Here is a 21,380-nt window from a genome sequence, read left to right as displayed (position 1 = left end):
AGCTGGGAAGCTGCCTGGAGAGCTAGCAGGTTTCTTCCCAGGGATCATGAAGAAGCCCCTCCCCTAGACTGTGAGAAAGGCAGATTCTGAAGGGGCCCATGCTCCTGAAGCTGTTCCAGCCTGCCCAGCCTCCCTAGAAGGCGGCACCACTCATCCCTGCCATCCCCAGGGTTTCCCTCCATTTCAAATATCCCTGCGGTCTCTGAATGTGGCAGCAAGAGATCCTGCGCATGCGTAGATACCTTTGCTGCCTGAGGCAGGCGCATGTGGCTAACACAGACCAGGGAAAGCCAAGCTGCCTGTGCAGATTTTGGCACCTCCCTCATCTGTGTGATTGTCTTTGCATGCTCGGTACTCTTCATCGGTGACACAGAAGTCACGATAACACTCAAAGGAAAGCCAGGCCTGAGGAAAGATGAGGGCCTGAGTCCTCATCCGAGAAACCCGTGGTTAAGCTCGAGCCAGATGGGCCTCTCTTGGCCTTCCAATGTTCTCGCAATCCTCAATATCTGAAGAAGGGAGCTGGGACTCTGGGACAGGTGTCCTCAGTTCCCCTTGCTCGTACACAGAAGGTCACACTAAACGTACCTCCACGTGGTTAGACTTACATACAGCACAGCCTTGAGGCCCCCATTCTAACCCATGTCTCAGAGACCCTGCCCTGCAGACACCATCCAAACTGCCCACAAATCCATCTTCCTAAAGCAGGGTGGCCTTGAGGGACACACCTACTATTTGGCCACATAGACGGTCCTAGGTTGTTTCCTATGCTTTTTTAAATTAAATTTTTCTTTGGGGATCCTTTCGCACATGCTTGTAAGAGATCATATAAAGGACTCCACTGTACCCTTCCCGTGGCTTCCCATCCTGGTACACTTTCAAAACCATTTTCAAGGCATCCAATATACTGACCTCTATGGACACAGAACAGTTCCGGCACACAGGGTCCACCCTGCCAGTGTTCCTTTATAGCCACACTCCCTCCCCTCCCACCAGTACCCCCTACTTGCTGCTGGCACCCCTCACCCATTCTCCGCTTCTGTGAAGTGGTAGTTTCAAGGGTGCTATACAGGAAGCCTGTGTTTGGGGATTGGCTCTGTGCACTCCTTAAGACTCCCTGGAGACGCATCCAAGCTGCCGAGTGTAGCCGAGTATCAGAGAGCTCCGTTTCACTGCTGAGTGGGGCACGGAGGATCTGACGCTCTAGAGTATGCCCAGCCGACCACCTAATGAAGAATATCCGTGTGGGTTCCGGTTCAGGGCAATCACCAGACTCACTCTCGGTTTTCCCTTGGTTTTACTCTGGGGCAAATGTGCCTCTGCCAGATCAAGTGGTCGTTGGGTAGCTAACTCTTTAAAAACACTCGCAGTGCTTTGCAGACGGGGTGGACCATTCTGCCTTCCCTAGCAGTGTGTGAGTAACCCATTTTCTCCCCAGCCTTATCTGCTTTTGCAATGGTCGCTATTTTTCATTTTAGCCTGGAGAGTTGAGTTTGATCCCTGGAACCACATAAAAGTAGAAAGGGAGACAACGTAATTGTCCTCTGACCTCCACATAAACTCGTGGCATGCACACCGATGCACACAAACACAATAATAATCATAATTTTAAATTTAAAGTGTATTTAATATGCTTGACCTTCTGCCAAAGCCTGCCTTGGACATTCTCAGAGCACTACGTTCGCCTGTGCTAAGCCAAATCACTGAGTGCAAACCAAGTTTATAATAAAAATACCAAATATCTCATAGCTTGTTGTACTGGAAGAGGTAAACAGAATGACTGTATGAGTGCCCTTTGCATTATTATAAAATCAGAAGTCCCTATATCAGATCATTGTCAGTCAGGGGCCATCCATACTGTCAGGAAGCCTCGGCCAACTGTCTCCTGCAGGCTTTAAAGGGCTGTGAGGTCAACCGACAGACATGAGAAAGTAATCAACAAAGTGCTACATCTGTATTGACCTTAAATACCTGCTTACAAGAGAAACGGCTCACATATACATATGGGATGCTAGGGAAAGAATTGCTGAAGGCAAATAAAAGAAACTCCGTCAGGCATAGTAAAAGCCAGCAGCAAGCTCAGGGGGCAAACTATGCTACTGTGCCCCTGTTCAGGACCACCAAGTTGAGTTGAGGCTTCTGGCAGCTTCTGTAAAACATGAGAATGCTTCCCCAGCGGGGGCCTTGTGAGCATCCCTCAGCAGAAGCACTAAGCAGTCCCATGTGAGAGCAGAATGCCACCATGCAGAGGTTCCCACCCCTACGTTCGTGATGTCCATCATCCCGGCATTCTCCAAGTCCGTATTAACAAAGCAGAATTCTGCAAATCACGCCCACAGAGGTTTCAGCGGCTTTTCCTAAACAGGTGATGTGCACTGCCTGGTAAGATGCTAACTCCAAGGGTCTTAAGGTGCAGGAACCCCAGCCTGAGCTGGGTGTGACTTACAGGTAAGGCTTGGTCCTGGACATGGGTCCTCAACCAGCCGCGCCCATTAACTGATCTCCCTTTCTGTTGTCCCTGCAGGGCTCTGGCTGAGAACATGGCCAATGACATCGATGAACTTATCGGCATCCCTTTCCCCAACCACAGCAGTGAGGTGCTGTGCAGTCTCAACGAGCAGCGGCATGCGGGGCTGCTGTGCGACGTGCTGCTGGTGGTTCAGGAGCAGGAGTACCGAACGCACCGCTCGGTGTTGGCTGCATGCAGCAAGTATTTCAAGAAGCTCTTCACGGCCGGCAGCCTGGCCAGCCAGCCCTATGTCTATGAGATTGACTTTGTCCAGCCGGAGGCTCTAGCCGCCATCCTGGAGTTTGCCTACACCTCCACACTCACCATCACCGCCTCCAACGTCAAGCACATCCTCAATGCTGCCAGGATGCTGGAGATCCAATGCATTGTGAATGTGTGCCTGGAGATCATGGAGCCCGGCGGCAACGGTGGTGAGGAGGACAAGGAGGAGGAGGACGATGACGAAGATGACGATGATGAGGAAGATGAGGAGGAGGAGGAAGAGGAGGAAGAGGAAGAGGAGGAGGATGACACAGAGGACTTTGCTGACCAGGAAAACTTGCCTGACCCCCAAGACATCAACTGCCCCCAAAGCCCCTCCAAGGCGGACCATCTCACAGAGAAGGACTATTCAGACACACCCAGGGACTTCCCCGACGCCTTCCAGCCTGGCAGCCCTGGCCATCTGGGAGTGATACGGGACTTCTCCATTGAATCTCTACTGAGGGAGAACTTGTACCCCAAAGCCAACATCCCTGACAGAAGACCCTCCTTATCTCCGTTTGCCCCAGAATTCTTCCCACACCTCTGGCCAGGGGACTTTGGTGCCTTTGCTCAGCTGCCCGAGCAGCCCATGGACAGTGGGCCACTGGATCTAGTCATCAAGAACCGCAAAATCAAGGAGGAGGAGAAGGAGGAGCTAGGCCCGCCCCCGCCCCCTCCCTTCCCTAGCGATTTCTTCAAGGACATGTTTCCTGACCTGCCTGGTGGGCCCCTGGGCCCCATCAAGGCAGAGAATGACTACGGTGCCTATCTCAACTTCCTGAGTGCCACCCACCTGGGGAGCCTCTTCCCACCCTGGCCGCTGGTGGAGGAGCGCAAGCTGAAGCCCAAGGCCTCTCAGCAGTGCCCCATTTGCCACAAGGTCATCATGGGGGCCGGGAAGCTGCCCCGGCACATGAGGACCCACACCGGGGAGAAGCCGTACATGTGCAGCATCTGCGAGGTCCGCTTCACCAGGTGCGCAGCCGCGGGAGACGGGGGCAGCAGGGGGCGAGGGACCGGAGGCTGTGGGGGAAGGATGGAGAGGAGTGCAGAGGCCAAGGGAGGGAGAGCACGCGCCCGCCGGGCTCACTGCTCGGCATGATGCTAGGCACTACCTGGTGCAATGATTTCAACCCCGTTTTAGGAACTAAACTCTTGTGTTGTTTTTTTTTTTTCAAATATGGTGTTGGGATAAAGCCCGAGACATAAAAACAGGTCGGAGCAGGGCTATGCTGGGAAGAAGAACCCAGGAGCTAGGCAGGGCCCATGACAGGTGGGCCCTGCGCTCCATAGGAACAGCAGCAAACCGTAGTGAAGTGGTTTCTGTGTGCTTGGAGCCAGTGTTTCCCAGACTCTGCCCCTGGCTAGCTGGCTGCTCCTAGGTGCAGCTGGACAGTCCCAGAGGTGGGACTGGGATGCCAGGGCTTCTGCGACAGTGAAGTCTACACATAGGAGACTGCAGAGGCCCGTGTGGACCCTTTCCATCCTCCTGATATGACGGGCCTCTTATCAGGTTCCTTCCTATTTCTCCACATTGCCGGAGGATAGCTTGTGATCTGAAATCATCACATCGTAAGCCTGTCGTCTTTCAGGAACATCATCCCATTCAGCAAATGTGTGTTATGTACTGTTTTGGGCCATGACTTTTGTAATCAAAACCAATAGGCGGGGGGCGGGGGGCGAGGGGGAAATGGATTCATAACTATGCCCGGCTAGGTTTCAAAGGCTACTTTTTGTATGGCCTGTTGCCACCATCAGTGTCCCTATATATGGCAGATCTTCTCAGCTAGAGGCCACAGTGGAATTGTTCTGATGAGTGGCCCTCGCGTCATTTCAGTGTGACTGGTGTGACAAAGCCTATTGCTGCCGCCGTACAGCCATGGTTTACCGAACTAGGCCCTTTCCCACTGTCACTGTGGGTTTAAAGGACTTGTCTTAACAGACCCATTTATTCTAACAGCGTTTCTTGGAATTTTATTCCTTTGGGTTTTCACAGGAAGCATAAAGCCTTGGCCTCCATAGATGGCGTGAACTTTTGAGTCCTGCACCATGTCACCCTATTAAATGTGCCTCTTTCAGGAGAAAACAAGGCAAATCCTAGAAAGTGACAGGGGCTGCTGTCCTGGGCGGCAGGAAGCTCTATTTGAAATAGCTGAGGAAGGGCTTGAGAGATGTGTTCAGGTGATCGTGGCTTTGCTGAAATGGTGAGGCAGGGAATCTGGTGACTGCCCTGAGGGACAACACTGAGGGTTTCCAAGCTACTTCGGGGAAAGAAACCACAGCAGAATCTGTCCTGGATTCTTCCAGGGCGCTTGGAGGGACAGTCTCCCCCAGTTGTGTGTGCTTCCTCTTGGCCGATTGCCACAGCAGCCCTGAGATCCGGACGTTATCTCCCTGGGCAGCTGGAATCCAAACTCCCAGATCCAACTCCCCCTGGCTGTCCCGATATGTCCCAGCACACTGAAATCCTGTTGAGTTACACTGTCCCTAACGCCACTCCTCTCTTGCCCTGAATTCACTGGGCTCCACAGGGCCAGCTGGCCTAACACCTGGGTAAGGCTTAGCTAAAGCGTGGAGCAACAGAGAGATAAGCCAGAGTTCACAGGAAACTAAGCTCAAGTGGATTCCCCCACTTTGTTCCTGCCTGAGAGTCCGGCCCCCAGGGGAAGGTGTCAAAGCCTGTGAGCTGTTGGTTCCCAGTCCTACTATGTTCTTCTGCCCTAGCTTCCTGTGCCTGTCCCTGGGCAGAATGACCAAGGGAACAACCCTCCCTTCGGGGAGCGCAGGGTTCCCCACATTGAGCTACTAGGATCCCAAGTCCTCTTCTTCCTTCCTTGCTGCCTCTCCCTCTCATCTCTCACAAGACAGCCTTCTCGGGGGGGGGGGGTGTCTCTGCAGGTCTAGGCCAGACTACAGGCCCTGCCTGTCCTAGCAAAAACGTTAGACTTGTTCAGTCCCTGCAAACAGACTTACAGCCCTCCAGACACAAGCGCGATCTCCAGGGGAGATTCCTGGGTTCAGGCAACAATGCTGTTTTTTTATAGAAGAATGAAATTCCAGAATGTTCCCTCCCAACAAATTCCTGGAGGCCACTTTGTGTGGCCTCTGTGTGTTCAGTCCTCCTATCCCTCCAGGTCAGCTCAGCCCTAGAGTTTCTGGTTATCAGGCTCTAACCCTGCCTGCCCTGGAGTTACTCCTCCTCCTATGCAAGATGACAGCCATCTGGGCTGGAGGCCTGTCTGTAGCAACTACATTCCAGCCCCCATCTCACCTCCCCTCTCTTGGTTCCCACTCCCCTGACCCTTCTGAACAAGATCAGACAGGCTTTGGGAGCTGCTCTCCAAGGTCAGGGGCAGGAACTGCAGAGGAGATGTTGCTGGAATCCAGACTCCCATCGGGGACTTTCTCACGTGGACTGAGACTCCCAGTCACATTCTTCAGAACCACCGGGCCTTTGCTTGCTGCCCTCCCCAGAGCTACCCTGAAAGAATCCTTTCCTGCCCAGCCAAAAGCCATCCATCCAATGCCCTGGCCTTGACCTGCCAGGGTGAGATTTTCCTGTGATCCTCTCTGTAACCAGTTCCCCTACAGCCTTTCCATGAGGATTTGTTTTGGGGCTGAGGTCCCTGGCCACCAGTCATTACACCTTCCCCTCCTCCCCATGCAGAGGTTCTTCAACAGGGTGGCTGCCTCCAGACCTGTAATTCCCAGAGTTCCTGCAAGCTAAGCCACCCCTTGGTACTGAGAAACTGAGTTTGCTCCTCGGAATCCACATGATAGAAGAGGAGAAACTGGCTCCCAAAAAGGTGTCTTCTGGCCTCCACATGCTCACAATAGCAGAGGAATGATCGTCCAGACATGCACACATTTGTGTGCAGACATGTACACACATACACACACACACACACAAATCAATATTAGAAAACATTGTGTTCTGAGAGACTGGGGAGTTCTCGTCACTAGTCAGTCAACAAAGGAGTGACCACCAGGCTCCTCGACTTGCAGGTCATAGCACTTTGGAAAGAGCTTCGGGTGGTCATCAGGAAGCCTAGGGTTGGACCAGTTGGACTTCTGCCCAGCTGTGTGCCCTTACCCAATCTCCTGCCATCACCAGGCCATGCTTCCCAAGGTGATACTCGAAGTCATAAAGCAGGTATTCCCTAAGGCTGCTGCCAGTTTCCCAGATTCCATACAAATAGCAGAGGCAAGGGAGCTGTGGGCCCATTGCTGCTGTCTCTGCCCTCGGTGCCTGGAGGGTTGGTCTTTAATGGTTTCAGAGAGACCAGGAGGGATAGACGGTCCACTGTGAGCACACAGCCATAGTGATGATCGGCGTGGAGGCTGTCCCTTATCGTGTGTCCCTTCCCTCACACACCAGGACGTGTGTGTCCGTGCACATGTGTTTTCTGGCTCCTAGCATGGGGAGACACTTCTGTGTGCACACTTGGAGGGAGGCCCTTGACGGGAAATAGCACGTCCATGCCACCACTAAACAGGTGTCCTCCCTTGCCAGCAAATGCAGGGCCTTGCAGGGCCATAGACATGTAAGTGTGAGTCTTAATCTCCCACAGCGGAAGACATGCAGCCAGGTATGAGACCACCAACCAGAAGAGCAGCTAACTCTTGTCTGGTTCGGGGCTTGGGTTTAGATTTGTTCTTTCTTCCTCCAGTGCTGAGAATTGAACCCGGGACCTTGGACATACGAGGCCTTGCCTTCTGTTGCCACTCTCTCTTTGTCCCTTAGGGGACCTACCTTAAAGGGATGTTCAGCTCACAGGTGTCTCGGGTCTTGGTAATGACTCTCATGCTTGCTCAGGAGAGATCCACTAGCCAAGGGCTCCCTGGGTCCCCTTCACACTGAACACTCAGCCACTTAGGTGGCAGATACCACTGGGCATATGCTGCTGGTGGCTGGGAAGTCACAGCATGTAACTGTGCAGGCCAGGGTTGTTGGAGGTTGTAGAAGGGGGGAAAATCTGGCCTGAAGACACTTGGAGTACCACACCCCTTTCTTCCCAGCCTCCCCTGCTAGTCCCACTTCCCACCTCTGAGGATCTCAGCCCCAGGGAGCACAGAGGGAGGGCTGGCTCTGCACACGTGGCACACACACACACATACACACACACACACACACACACACACACACACAACAGCGCCCACAGCAACTATCTTTTTCCTTGCACCCACCCTGGCAAACTATTTTCTAAATGCGATTCCATGCGACCTCTAGTGGCCAGAAGAAACCCTGCCGTCCAGGATTAAAGCTGGACACTTTTAGGGAGGGCTCCTTGGACTCCCACATCTGCTCTGACCTCAAAGCCCAACCTGGAATTAGAGCAGAGACACCACCCAAGCCCCACCTGCAAGAGGTGGTGGAGACGGCGCACAGTGCTCCTGGCCTCCAGCCACTTTGGGAGAACTGGAGCATGAGCCAGGAAGGACATGCTACAGCCCGCCCCAGCTCTGCGCCCCCACCAGTCAGGCCAAAATGCTCCCTATACTGGTGTCCTGGGTGCTCAGACCTTAGACAACAAAACTGGAAGCTCTGCTTTCATTTCAGGACTCCCAGGAGGGCCTTGAACTTCTGCCCACTCAAGCACACCCTGAGTCTGACCCTAGCTTCAGCTTTGCCTAGGGAGTTTACCTAACTCACCTCAGGTCACCCAGCAAGTGGATGGCGGGGCTGCAGCTGGAGCCCCACCCGGTCCCATGCCTTGCCTCTGAATAACGCTTCTAACCCCAGAGCTCTACCCCAGATCAGGCTGCATTGTTACTGCACCTGGTTCTTTGAGAAACCCTGAACCCTCTGCAAAGAGCAGAGCCTGGGGCTTAGGTGAGAAACCACACCGAGGTGCTCTCAGCCAGGTGTGCTAGGCTTCTGGAGTCTCCAGAAGACTGCGGAGGACCAGGGCTGGTGTGGACCTGGGGGCAGAGGTCCAAGGGCATCCTGCTTCAGGAGGCCCTTCACCATGAAAGGACTGAGACCAGATTGCTGACCTCTCTCTCCAGCAAGACTGTCTTCCAGGATGTGAGGCCGGCCCCTAAAAATCAATGGGAGATTCTCACTTAGAACCTGTGTAAAGGGAGTGGCGGGATGTCTTTCAGGAGACGACTCTGTCCTGCTTTAATCCAGAGGTGAGGCAGATGCTCGGGCAGAAGTTGGAGGTCGATCTTAGGACGAGCCCCACTCCTGGATTGGCAGCATGGATACAGGAAGCCCGTTCCAAAGTAGGAAACAACGTGAAGAGTGGGCACCTGCATCCCACTCATGGACTAAATCCTGGCTTCTGTGTTGCAGGCAGGACAAGCTGAAGATCCACATGCGCAAACACACGGGGGAACGGCCCTACCTGTGCATTCACTGCAATGCCAAGTTCGTGCACAACTATGACCTCAAGAATCACATGCGCATCCACACAGGCGTGAGGCCCTACCAGTGCGAATTCTGCTACAAGAGCTTCACGCGTTCCGATCACCTGCACCGCCACATCAAGCGACAGAGTTGCCGCATGGCACGACCCCGGCGCGGCCGTAAGCCCGCCGCCTGGAGGGCCGCCAGCCTGCTCTTCGGGCCAGGTGGTCCCACGCCCGACAAGGCCGCCTTCGTAATGCCACCCACGCTGGGCGACGTGGGGGGCCACCTGGGTGGCGCAGCGGTGTGCCTCCCTGGCCCCAGCCCTGCCAAGCACTTCCTAGCGGCACCCAAGGGCGCCCTGAGCCTGCAGGAGCTGGAGCGGCAGTTCGAGGAGACGCAGATGAAGCTGTTTGGACGTGCGCAGCTGGAGGCCGAGAGGAACGCAGGTGGCCTCCTGGCCCTGGCACTGGCGGAGAACGTGGCCGCCACACGGCCCTACTTCCCATTGCCCGACCCCTGGGCCACAGGCCTGGCCAGCCTGCCTGGGCTCACTGGTCTCAACCACGTGGCCTCCATGTCTGAAGCCAATAACTAGGCTGGTCCTGGTCCACACCAGTCCCAGACCCTGTCTCAAGTTCCTCTAAGGCCCGCCCTGCCCCACCCAGGGGATCTGAACTTTCTAGTTTGCAAACACAAAGGGAAAATAAGAAAATACATTTTAGCTACGTTGCTCTTTGCCTGCTCTGTGAGAGCATCGCCTCCCTTTTGCTGGAGTCGGAGCTGGACATCTCTTTCCTAAGGGTTGGGAGACCCTACCTCTCCCTGGCCGACTCTGATTCACATAGAAACACACAGGGTGTCTTGTCTCAGAAGTCTCCGGCTGGTGCCGGGAGCATTGTGCTCCGGTATGGGGCTGTGAGGAGGGGAGCTCTCTGCCAGAAGGCAAGCCAGGGGGATCCAGCATGAGGACCGTGTCCTGGCCAGGCGCCTTGGTTGAGCCATACTGCCCTATAGGGGAGTCCCTCCCACCCCTGCTTTCATCCCAGTCAGGTTTCAGCTTAGAGGTCCCGGATCCAATTGAGCAATGCTTTCCAGCCACGGGGAAAGACCATCGCACTGGGCAGAAAAGCCTCCCGCAGCTAGAAGCTGGCGTGGAGCAAGCCCATTTCAAATTGGCTTGTCCTGTGACCGTGGGCAGGTCAACCCTCTGTGCCTCAGAGTCACCCTGCTGTGAAAGGGGGTGGTCACATTCCCCTCCCTCTCCTCCATATGTAGTCACACCTGTTCCTAGAAACAATGTCCCCAGACAGGTAGACGTTTAGCACCCCGGGAGTCACCGGGAGACAGTCTATCTGACAGGACTTGGTTCCATCGCTCCACGTGGAAATCAGCACTTCAGGTGAGACCTGGCAAAACTAGATAGGGACGACATAGAAAGATAGGTTCATGGCTTTCAATACCCAGAGGCAACTCCAGGAACCCTAAATTCTGTCCCATTTACTGGCAGGCCACAGTCATATCTGGATACCCCTGGGCAGAGCATTTGCCCACCCCCACATGCCCTCTGGAGTTCAGTCTCCTTGAGTTAACACTCGAGGGATGGGGCCAGCTCCTAACAGTCATCACCTACCTGCCTCCCCCATCCCTGCAAGTGTCGTGGCACCTAGCCATCCAGGGCTTATCTGTTTGGTTCATTGCGGGTGCCAGGGGATGTCTTCAGGCCTGGGGTTTGCTGGTGACATCCTTCTACTGTGCTTGAGTCACTGATCCCCCTCTATATTTCACCAAAGGGAAACCTTTGGGTTGTGGTGCCCTCTGGGTAGCAGGTCACAGTCGCCTGGCTCTGGGGTTGGTCGTAGCTAGACAATTTTGCTGGCCCATATCAAGAAGGTATGGCATTGGTTTCTTGAGATCCCAGAGAGAAGAATCTGCCTGCTTGGAAGGCTTAGGCCTGGAGTTCCAGAGCCCTGTGCTGTGGGTACATGAGACTCAGTTCTTCCTGTATTGATCGCCTTGGCTTTATCCTGTACAAACACAAACAAAAAGGCCAGAGAAGACAGAAGACTCTGTCCCTCCAGAAGCTCCCAAGAGAGGCCGTGGACTGCCGGCACCACCAGACCGCAGTCCATCAGGTGGATTTTCCTCAGATACCTCATCCTCGTCACCTGCTGGGGCTGCTGCCTCTCAGATCCCTGTTGCAGCTCAGACTTGTTTCTGGACCCATCTGCCAATATGCACTCTCGGTCCCATCAGCCGAGGGACAGCAGTGGAACCGGACTCAGGCAGCAGAGGAACCCAGGGGAAGGCAGTGGTGTCAGGCTCTGGTTTTTATTTTGTAAAGGTAACGACTTCTTATAAATTCCCTTTTTCAGATGCCCGCTTCAGTTCCTTTTGTCGTTTGTCCGTTTGTCTTCTGGGCTGCAGCTTGGAGTTGTACATTGTAAAATATCCAAAGATGTGGAGTACTGTATCATCGAGCACTTGAAACAAATGGGCTGTGGGGGAGGGGCGGGTGTGTTCCGTTTTAATTTCTTTATTATTTTTATTTTTATGTTTCTGACGTCCCTGTCTGTCTGTGGGAGAACTTTGGAATTTTTTCTATTTATGACTCTTTTTATGTGACGCTTCTATGTATAACGACACACAACAGTTTGCCTTAGTGATTCAAGGGACAATCTTCCATGACTTTGGTCGCACGCCGCATCCTGCCCAGAAATGCTCAGCTAATTTTCTGGCCTATTTATTAAATAATATTAACTGATCTTGACTGAATGCTATTGAGAGTGGCACTTCTGTGAGATGTGACTACCCGAAGGTCACAGGACAGTCTACAGAAGTTCCTTGCTTACAGTTTAGACCACAGAGCGGGGCAACTTGAATGTCAAAGACATTTAGAAAACACAAACCTTTGACTCTTTTATTGAAAAAAGTTTTTTTTTATGTGTATGAGTTTTGCCTACACGTATGTCTGTGTACCGTGTGCATGCCTGGTACCCATGGAAGCCAGAAGAGGGCACTAGATCCCCTGGAACTAGAGTTAAAGATGGTTGTGAGCTGCCGTGTGGGTGTTCTGAATCAAACCCAGGTCCTCTGGACCAATTGCTGAACCATCTCTTTTGGCTCAAATTCCTTAAAGGCTAGTGAGGGGGGGTGCTTTGTTTTTTGAGGAAGGCATTCACTAGCCTTGAACTTACTGACCTCCTCTTGCCTCAGCCTTCATACCTGAAGTGTTTAGAGGAAAAGTGAGCGGTTTCTCTAGAGCTTGGCCAGCCTGAGCCAATAAGAAAGAGTCTAGGTGTCCAAACAGAAGTTAGCTTCCTGAATCTGGAGTTATCCCGAGAGGAATGAGGCTACTTGTGAGGAGTGGGCTCTGAACCTGGCACCATGACTTACAGGGATGCTGGGGTGGAGAATCAGCAGGGGAGGAAAAAGCTCCAGCTTCCCTTCAGCCCCTTCCATCTAGTTGGTAAGCCACGGTAGCACACAGAAGGACAGCTGCCACGGAGAGTGGTACCCTGCAAAAGAAACCTGCTTGGTCCAGGTTTGCTGGGACATCGCTCTACTCTGCTGGTATCCTACCAGTTGGGGCTGGAGAAACATGAGTGACAAGGTGATTGGACCCGCACACTGTCACCTTGGTTGGTCACCTGTCCCCAGGACTTTCTCCATCCTCTCCCTTCCCTCTTGAACACTTCCCTCCCGGTGGCCCTCTCAGATCTCTCAGAGTAGTGAGGGGCACACTAGGGACCAAGGGCTTCCGGGGTGGCATTTGCTCTGGGGGTCTTGTAGAGAGTTGGGACTTTGTGGAGAACACAGGAGCTGAGCCTGAGGCCTTGGCCAGGAGCTTGGCTGGGACTCTAGGGAGGGTATTCAGCGGTTGCCTGTTGAGCAGTGGAAACAGGAATATCCTGGGACGGTTCTGCAGTGAAGTTTGGTGATCAGTGATACCCCCACTCTCAGCCCCTGTGCTCTCCTCCCCTTTACTCCAGGGCCCTAAGACTGAGCAACTGAGGCTATTCATAAGCGGTGGCAGCTACAAGCTTAATAAAGGAGTTTATTTCAGGCTGGATGCTGGAGGCGCCGCCGTGGCTCTCGAGCTCCCCCTGCTGTCCATTGCGGGTACTGCTCCTGCCACACGCCAAGAAATCTGAGTTTCTTGTGGTCCTTCTAGGGTTCGGGGGTACTGAAGACCAGCCAACAACTGAGTTCCCCAAACATCAGTCTTGTCAGTGCTGAGTTTCAAACTATGTCACGATCCCATGCTGTTTCTGACTCACAAGAAACCTAAGGCTCAGCTGACCCATGGTGGGGGACAAGGCTTCATGGCGAACTTTGACACAGACAAGAGCAGTCCTGGCTTACCCACTCCCTGATCACTGAGCTGTCCTCTGTGGAAGTCAGGGGCCAGAATAGGCAAGGCTACCAGAAATGATCTTCTAATTAGACAACGCTCACTGCTGTTTGTCTCCTGGCTCCTCAGCCCTCTGCAGGTCTCAACAAATGTTTGCCACGGCCCTACCAGCCTCATTCACCACTGTCTCAGCTGTGAGCTCTGGGTAGCAAGGCTGGGGTGATCCACACACCTCACTGTTCCGCAGACGTGGCTGAGGAGGCGGTCCTGTCATACCAGGCCCTTCCCTCTAAGGTGACAAAGTCTGAGAAGCCTCCGCATTCAACCACTTCAGCTCTCTTCAAAGTCACATTTCCTATATCAGTTGGCCCTGCAGACCTGAGTGTTTTAATATCAATGCTATTTATTTTCCATCTCCACACCGGTCCCCTAGAAGTCACGCCCTAAAATGGAAAAGTGTAGTCTTATTTCCCAGTGCCTGGGCTGTTGTGAGCAGGTAAGCCCCTGAGGGATTAGAGGTTAAGGGACAAGAAGGCATGAAGGTCGTAGCAAAATATGTCAAAGGGGTCCTGAGTGGAGGCTCCTTCCATCCCTGTCCATGCTCTATTCTGGGGGAGCTGGCAGACTTGACCCATGCCTGAGTCATGGAGTATTCAGCTCACCTGCTTTTCTCCTTTATAAGAAGTGACAGCCACCTGGAGGGGTATGGGGTGTCTGCATAGGAGCGCATGGGACCCAGCCCTTCAGCCACCTAGTGGTCGCTGGATCGGTGTGGACTTCCCTCCTACCCACTCATAACATTTAAAATAATAGCGCCTATGTCTGCTCCTTGCCTTTCTTGCCTGACTTTTTTATCTTTAGAATGGGAAAAAAAGGAAAAGGATGGAGTGGTTCACTTCCAGGCCCTTTGCCTGGTTCCCGCTTCCTCAGACAACCTGTGCCAAGGGCTAGCTGGCAGCTGTTTACCAGGGTGGGGGAGAGGGATACACAGAGCTTGGTGTGCAAGGCTGCTCACGGTATCTGACAGAGCCAGGGTTGACATTGACCACAGGCTGGGGCTCTCCTCATCCCTGTATCTGTCCCAGAACTTGGAGGCTCCTGGGCATTCGAACCTGAGCCTGGCTTTTGAGTATTTCTGAAGGTCTATCTGCCTACATGAGAAGACAAAACACCTCCATAAGCAGCCTGTTGGTGTAACTAACACATTCAAATATTTTAAGTCAGGCCTGGGGTCACCACCTGGGGCAGTGAGGCAGGAAGACTATGAGTTCAAGACCAGCATGGGCTACTCAGCAAGCTCACTATGTGGACTCCTTTGGTCTTTTTTCCCAGGTCCTGTGAATGTTCAGGATTTGGACCAAACCATGGTGACCACGTAAGTCTGTAGGAAAACTGGGGGTTACAGAAATCTGGCGGGGGCAGTAGGCATTTACAGTCTTGCTTCAGGTAAAATGTTCTGAAGGAGCTGGACCAGGCAGAGGTGATTTCCCTCATCTCTGTCCTGCACTCATACTCCATTCTCCAACACTTTACATTTCTAGAAGATTCCATACTTTCCCTGACCTTGTTCAACTGTAAGGAAGTCTCATTTTCGGTTATTTTGACAGTCTGGCTTCTCTTCCAGCCTCCAGGGTGTCGCTAGTCACACTCTTTCATGCAGCAGACCAAAGCAGGCTCGAGTGTGTGGAAATGACTAGAAACTAGACTTTAGGAAAATCATGATTAATATATTCTTGGAATTAAATGAGATAGAGAATTTGGGCAGAAACTTAGAAGCATTAAAGAAAGGATCAACCTGCAACTGCAATATAAGAAATTAAGGTTTCAGTGAATGGTCTTAGCAGCAGGTCACAGTCAGCTAAAAGGAGATTAATGAACAGGAAAACACAGAGAAGAAAATGTGTGGCTAAAAGGCAGATTCTGAGGAACAGAAGGCATACGCAAGATCAGAAGAGACAAAAGGTATGTGCTAAGGAGCTGGGGAGAGGGCTCAAAGGTTAAGAGCACTCAGCAGTCTGGCAGAGGACCCAGGTCTGGTCTAGCACCTACCCGGCAACTCACAACTGCCTGAAACTTCAATTTTGTGGGTGCCCTCTTCTGACCTCCATGGGTTCCTGCATGCATGTGGTATATATAAACTTAGGCAAACATACACAAACAGATAAATACATGATGTTTAAAGAATATCCTGAAAAAAATTTAGCATGTATATACTTTATACCCTCACACAAGAGGAGGAAAGGAAGAAGTGAGAAGTGACCACGGAGAGGCACCCAGAACTAGATAAGGACGTGAGAAATCCTGAGCAGCCCAGGAGCGATGAGAACACACATCCATCACTAGGTGCACATATACTGCAGACAACCACAGGGCAAGTCTCTGAAACACCCAGAGGGAAAAGGAAGCAACCGTAATACAGACAAGAGACTCTGGTGTCAAGTAGGAATTAAGTAGTTTAGGTAGCAAGAATTCAGTAGCCAGCCACCAACAAACTAATGCCTTCATAACTCTGTAAAACCCAGCAGCCAGCTCAGGTTGGGGATATTTTTGTTTGTGTTTTTGTTTTTAAGAAAGGACCTCACTATATAGCATAGACCTGGTGTCTTAGTTAGGGTTTTTATTGCTGCAATGAAACACTATGACCAAAAAGTAAGTTGGGAAGGAAAGGTTTATTCTGCTTGTACTACTATATTGCCGTTCATCACCAAAGGAAGTCAGAACAGGAACTCAAACAGGGCCGGATCCTGGAGGCAGGAGCTGATGCAGAGGCCATGGAGGGTGCTGCTTACTGGCTTGTTCCCCATGGCTTGCTCAGCCTGCCTTCTTATGGAATCCACAATGGGCTGGGCCCTCCCTCCTCAATCATTAATTGAGAAAATGCCCTACTGGCTTGCCCACAGCTCTCAGGTGAGGCTCCTTCCTATCTGATGACTCTCTAGCTCGTGTCAAATTGACATAAAACTTGCCAATACAATGGTCTAGAATTTTCAATCCTCCTACTTTAGCCTCCCTAGTACTGGAATGACAGGCACGTGCCCACATTGCCTGCTCCCACTTAGAATTTTATCTTCCCAAATACCTTCCCAATAAAATATATTCCTCAAGTGAAGTTGAGGTAGATTCATATCAGACATCAAAAGAGAAAAAAGTAATCCCTAGAGCATGCTGAGCAGATACCAGGGAATTATTCATCGAGAATAAAATGATCTGAGAAAGAAAGGCTGGGGCAGCAGGAAAATCACAGACAGCAAGGTCATCCATCGAGGCCAATGCAAATTCACATCGCCTGTGCAAAGCAGTCACGTCTAAGAATTGTCAGTGGGATTGAAATGTGAATTAAGACATAGAACAATAGAGAAACAAATCCGAGGAGAATAAATGAAAGTATTGTACAAGCAGCACATGGCCTGGGGATATTAGAGGCATCAGTTAGACTGACACGTGTGTCTGTCTCTAAGAAAACCAATGTGGAATTTTTTTAAAGATTTATTATATATACAGTGTTCTGCCTGCATGTATGCCCCCATGACAGAAGAGGGCAGCAGATCTCATTATAGATGGTTGTGAGCTGGGAACTCAACACTTCTGGAAGAGCAGCCAGTGCTCTTCATCTCTGAGCCATCTCTCTAGTCCCCTCCCAAAAAGATTTTTTGTTTAAGTAATGCATAACCCAAAAATGAGTTGCAGAGAAGTCATATTGAACCAAAGACAGCAACAGACAAAGTATGAGTGGAGTAGCTCAGGCAGGCTTTGAACTTGTGATCATCTTGCCTCCTGAGTAGCAGTTTACATCAGTCTGTCTCAAAGAGCATTCAGAAGCTATGTTCCAACATTCGTATTTCCCTCCACAGTATCCAGTGTCTCTGCCCTAAGCCAGCACTCCCCATCCCGCACCCACCACCACCACCATGTGACAGTTCCTCCGCTGCCCTGAGAAACTACATAGCCATGTGGACCCAAGGTTAGGGCAATTCAAGTCATGATAGCCAGCATGGAGACCACCTTCTGTTGCTCAGACCACCTGCCCTGGCCCTCTCTGTTGTAATTTGAAAAAAAGGCAGCACGTGAGAGAAAGATGCCATGAGACATCTCAGGTGGAGGGGTTTCTTATCAGAGGAAAGTAATCGGGAAAGTGAGAGACAGGCAGAGACAGAAAGAGGGAAGGGTGAATGTGCTCAGGTGCCGCTCTCAGTGGCTACAGCTGAGGCCGTACACCCCAAGGTCAGGTCAGTACGGAGGCCTGATCACTAACACTATCAAAGCCTGCCTGGCTCCTTTGCCGTCTCACTTAGGATGCTAACAGGACCAATTCAGCCACAAAGGCAGGCCTCACGACCACATGCCTGCCACATCAAAGACCTGCTTCCATTTGTTCCAGCACATTCTCTCACCCTGGGATCTCCTTTCTCCGCAGCCTTCTCCAGCTTTCTTGGAAGGACACTGCTGCAAGCTCACATACCTGCCCCTCCCACTTCCACCGGCTGCTTCTTCCCCACCCTACACCCAACACGAAAGCATTTCAGAGGCTTTGATAGTGGATTCACTGTCAAGCTATACTGGGCACCCTCTGAGGCAGGACCCTGTCCCTAGCACCTCTAGAATTCAGAACCCTACTGCAGTTTCAGAATGTTAAAGCTGCCACAGGGGATGCCTTAGTTCAGGGGCCAAGTCCCCATCCTGGGTTATATATCTTCTCTTCTCGCTATGTCTCTCCTCATGGGTCAAGAAACTACTGGGCAGGGTTGCCAGATAACATATAGGATGCCCAGTTAAAGCTGAACTTCGGGTAAACAAATCAACGGAAGGGGTATCATGCTTTTGGCATATGACTGGGCTTGGACGTTTTCATGTTTATCAGAACTCAAAATTGAGCATCCTGTGTTTTAACTGGTTGTATCTAGTCGATGGGCATGCCCACCTGGAACTCTGGTCATCCTTTTATATCATGTGCTGGGTACCCGGGACTAAGCCTGAAGCGTGGGAACTCACTTGCCAAGCCTTTGCAAGGCCTCTTTATCAGTAGTTGCCAGGTTCCAGCAGGGGCTCTGAAGTGGGAACGGAGCTCGGAGCTCGGGGTGAGGATACCCACATGGTGAGGAGAAGATGGACAGGAGGGACTGTGGGACCTCTCAGAGGACTTCTCTGGGAAGTCTCCGTGTTTGATGGACAGGACAATTTGGTGCTGGGAGTCTGGACATCCTTGGTGAGCTGTCAAATCATCACTGGCTTTGCTACCCAGGAGGTATCCCAGACCGGTGTGCAAGCAGAGAGCCTGGGTGGCCACAGGATTAGGGCCCTGCCTGGGTCTTGGTCATTGTTTCTGGATCTCAGGTTCTTCTAATGTAAAATAGGAAGAGCATCCACCTTGTTGGGTATGGGAATTAGGCGTGACTCTGCAAACCTAGAGAGGGTATGAACGTCCCAGGAGTTAGGGCTGTGAGAGAACGTGTGTGAGGCAGCAGAATGCCCTGTGATACCGCAGCGGTTAGCACTGGCACCACACGCTTGTCGAGTTCCATGAAATCCACAACACCCACATGTAAGCCTTAAGAACCGGGTGGCCATGCATCAGTATGGATGTTGTAGTTGCCTGGTTACTGGTGCATGGGGACTGGGAGGATACGGTCACTCAGTGCTTTCCACTCCTTCTTGTGTGAACCTGAAAAGGCTGGGGGAAAAAAAGTTTTAAAAGGAAAGAGAATGTGTGCTTAGTAAGCTCTTTAAAAGATAGTCTTCGAGTGCCTACTATGTATCCATTTCCAGATAGCCAATAAGAGTAAAGTAGGTATTGCTTATAGAAAGAACAAAGACAGTTCTTTCCTGACCGGGAGGTGGCAGGTAATCTCACCAAGGAGAGCAAGATCCGCGCGTGGGTCACTATGACTAGAGGGAAACTGTGCCAGGGAAGTTCCAGTGTGAACTCTAGGGAAACTGGGGGAGGAAAATAAGCTGGTGGAGGTAGAGAGGCGGACAACCCGGGCCCCAGCGCCCCCGCGTGGCCACCTTGCGCATTGCGTCTTTGAGAAACAAAGCCGGTCGGCGCGGGGGGCGGGGCGGGGCCGGGAGGGGCGGGGCCAGGACCCTCAAAGGTCCCACGTCTGCGAAGAAAGGGGCTGAGCTCTGGACTCACTACTGGAGATTACTGCAGGTGGCAGAAGAGAAGGTAGGAGAAGCCCGATCCTTTGGGAAAGGCGACCAGCCAGAGCACCATCCAGTCCCAGTGCTGAATAGCGGAGATGCGACTTGCGCCAAGTAGGAAAGCGAGATCAAAGGGCACTATCATGGGGCTGGAGCTGCGGCATACAGTCAGCCACTGAGCTTCCCTTTACCATTCGGAGCCTCCGGCCACTACCAGCAGCCTCACCAAGTTTGGTGCTTCTGTGTTTCCTGGTTCCACGGGTAAAGGCCGCCCTTGCTCTGCAGCACCACCCTAGGGCCAAAGGAGAATTTGCAACCAACGCCTATAAAACAAATCGAGAGCCGCCAACCTTGGCAAGGACAGGGGACCCTGGTGAGGACAGGCTATGGTGCTGCCACTGCTGTCCCTTGTTCTGATCCAGAACTGGCCCAGGATCTTTCTTCTGCACCCTGGGCCTGGCTAAGACCAAGCCGGACAGTCCATCAGGGCCCCACCAGTAGCGGAGAATGCTGGAGGACACAGATAACAGAACTCTGAATCTAGACTCTCCTTCCTCAGCTGGCCGCTGTAGCTCATCTCTGTTCTAAGGTCCAATCAAGACTTCTTCCACCTTCCAAGTTGAGCTCCAGGAAGGACTGGTTTGGAGGCTCCCTTTCCCACAGAAACAGACACTCAAGAGTGACCTTGTAGACACCACCCCCTGCCCAGACACACACACACACACACACACAGTATGCTAGCCATCTTTCGGAAGGGTTTAAATGCCTTCTACTCAGTTGTTAATCCTCGGTCACAGATTTCCCCTTCACCAGTCCTGTCCCACCCGTCATGGTCAACATTTTCAGCCAGGATGCTAACGGAAATACGCTTAAGCTATTGGCCAAACAGTATTGCAATTAATACAGATTTCTGTGTGGTTATTTCTGGAGTCTGGGCAGCTGGGAAATGAATGAACAAGCTCCACCAACACTTCTGTGTCATTTCCTGGTGACCTTCGAGTAGCAGAGGTTGCTAGGTGGCACAGGCTTTCCAACGGCCAACCTTGCTGAGGAGCTGCTAGTAGCATCTGTGGACGGTGCCAGGCAGCTGCCCTGGAACTGGTGTTCTCATAACTTTGCCCTTTGCCTTTGCACCAGGGGCCCTGCAATCCTGACAGACAAACCGTCCAGAGGAGGACATTAGGCCAGGGAGGAAGTGGTAACTTTGCTGGGCAGTCAGCACCATTCCGAGAAGGGATCGTCCTGAGCTACCAGCACAGGAGGCTTCCCACATCAGTCAGTATTCTTTCATTTTCTGTTCCCCCTCCCTGCCTTCCACATGTTCTGTATCAATGGAACAACTGATTAGACCCTCCTGGAAGAACCCCAGCCGGGCAAAGGTTCAGGGCTATTGGCAGAGCCTCAAGACCTGGGGCTTCCCAACAGGAAGGCAGAGGCTCTGTCATCTCCTCCCAGGGCCAAGTTAGGGCCCACGGGGAAGACAGAGAAAGGTTACGCCAGGAACAGCATCTTCTGCCTGGACCTGTTTGTTCTGTTACCCCAAGGAGAAGCAGTAGAGTGTGTCAGCTACCCAGGGAGCCAGCAGGGTCCGGCCCCAGGGCCTGGACACAATGACCTCATCAGGCATTTCCAGCTTTTATGATCTGCCAACAAGGCCATCGGATGATGCAGGCTGACCTCTTGGGCAGTGGATGGTGATCTCATGCCCACTGGAATGAATGCCGCTCCCGTTCCCATGCTCTTGGCCAGACCGCAGGCTGCTA

The 21,380-nt window shown here is 52.2% G+C and overlaps 1 protein-coding gene across 5 annotated transcripts in view; it reads left to right on the top strand.

Moving 5' to 3' along the window:
• Positions 1 to 11,984, top strand: part of Zbtb7c (zinc finger and BTB domain containing 7C) — a 299,886-nt gene extending 287,902 nt beyond the window's left edge. For all 5 annotated transcript variants that reach the window (XM_075968250.1, XM_075968249.1, XM_075968252.1 and 2 more), the window contains 2 exons: positions 2,525 to 3,748; positions 9,072 to 11,984. In XM_075968250.1, coding sequence (XP_075824365.1) covers positions 2,541 to 3,748; positions 9,072 to 9,723 — 1,860 coding nt within the window. In that variant the 5' untranslated portion in view covers positions 2,525 to 2,540 and the 3' untranslated portion in view covers positions 9,724 to 11,984. The remainder of the gene's footprint in view (positions 1 to 2,524; positions 3,749 to 9,071) is intronic.
• The last annotated feature ends 9,396 nt before the right edge of the window (positions 11,985 to 21,380 follow it).

The sequence above is a fragment of the Microtus pennsylvanicus genome, chromosome 4 (genome assembly GCF_037038515.1).
Source record: "Microtus pennsylvanicus isolate mMicPen1 chromosome 4, mMicPen1.hap1, whole genome shotgun sequence".
In the NCBI taxonomy this organism is placed as follows: Eukaryota; Metazoa; Chordata; class Mammalia; order Rodentia; family Cricetidae; genus Microtus; species Microtus pennsylvanicus.
Note: the sequence above shows the minus strand (reverse complement) of the source record. Positions and strands in the feature narration are given on the sequence as shown.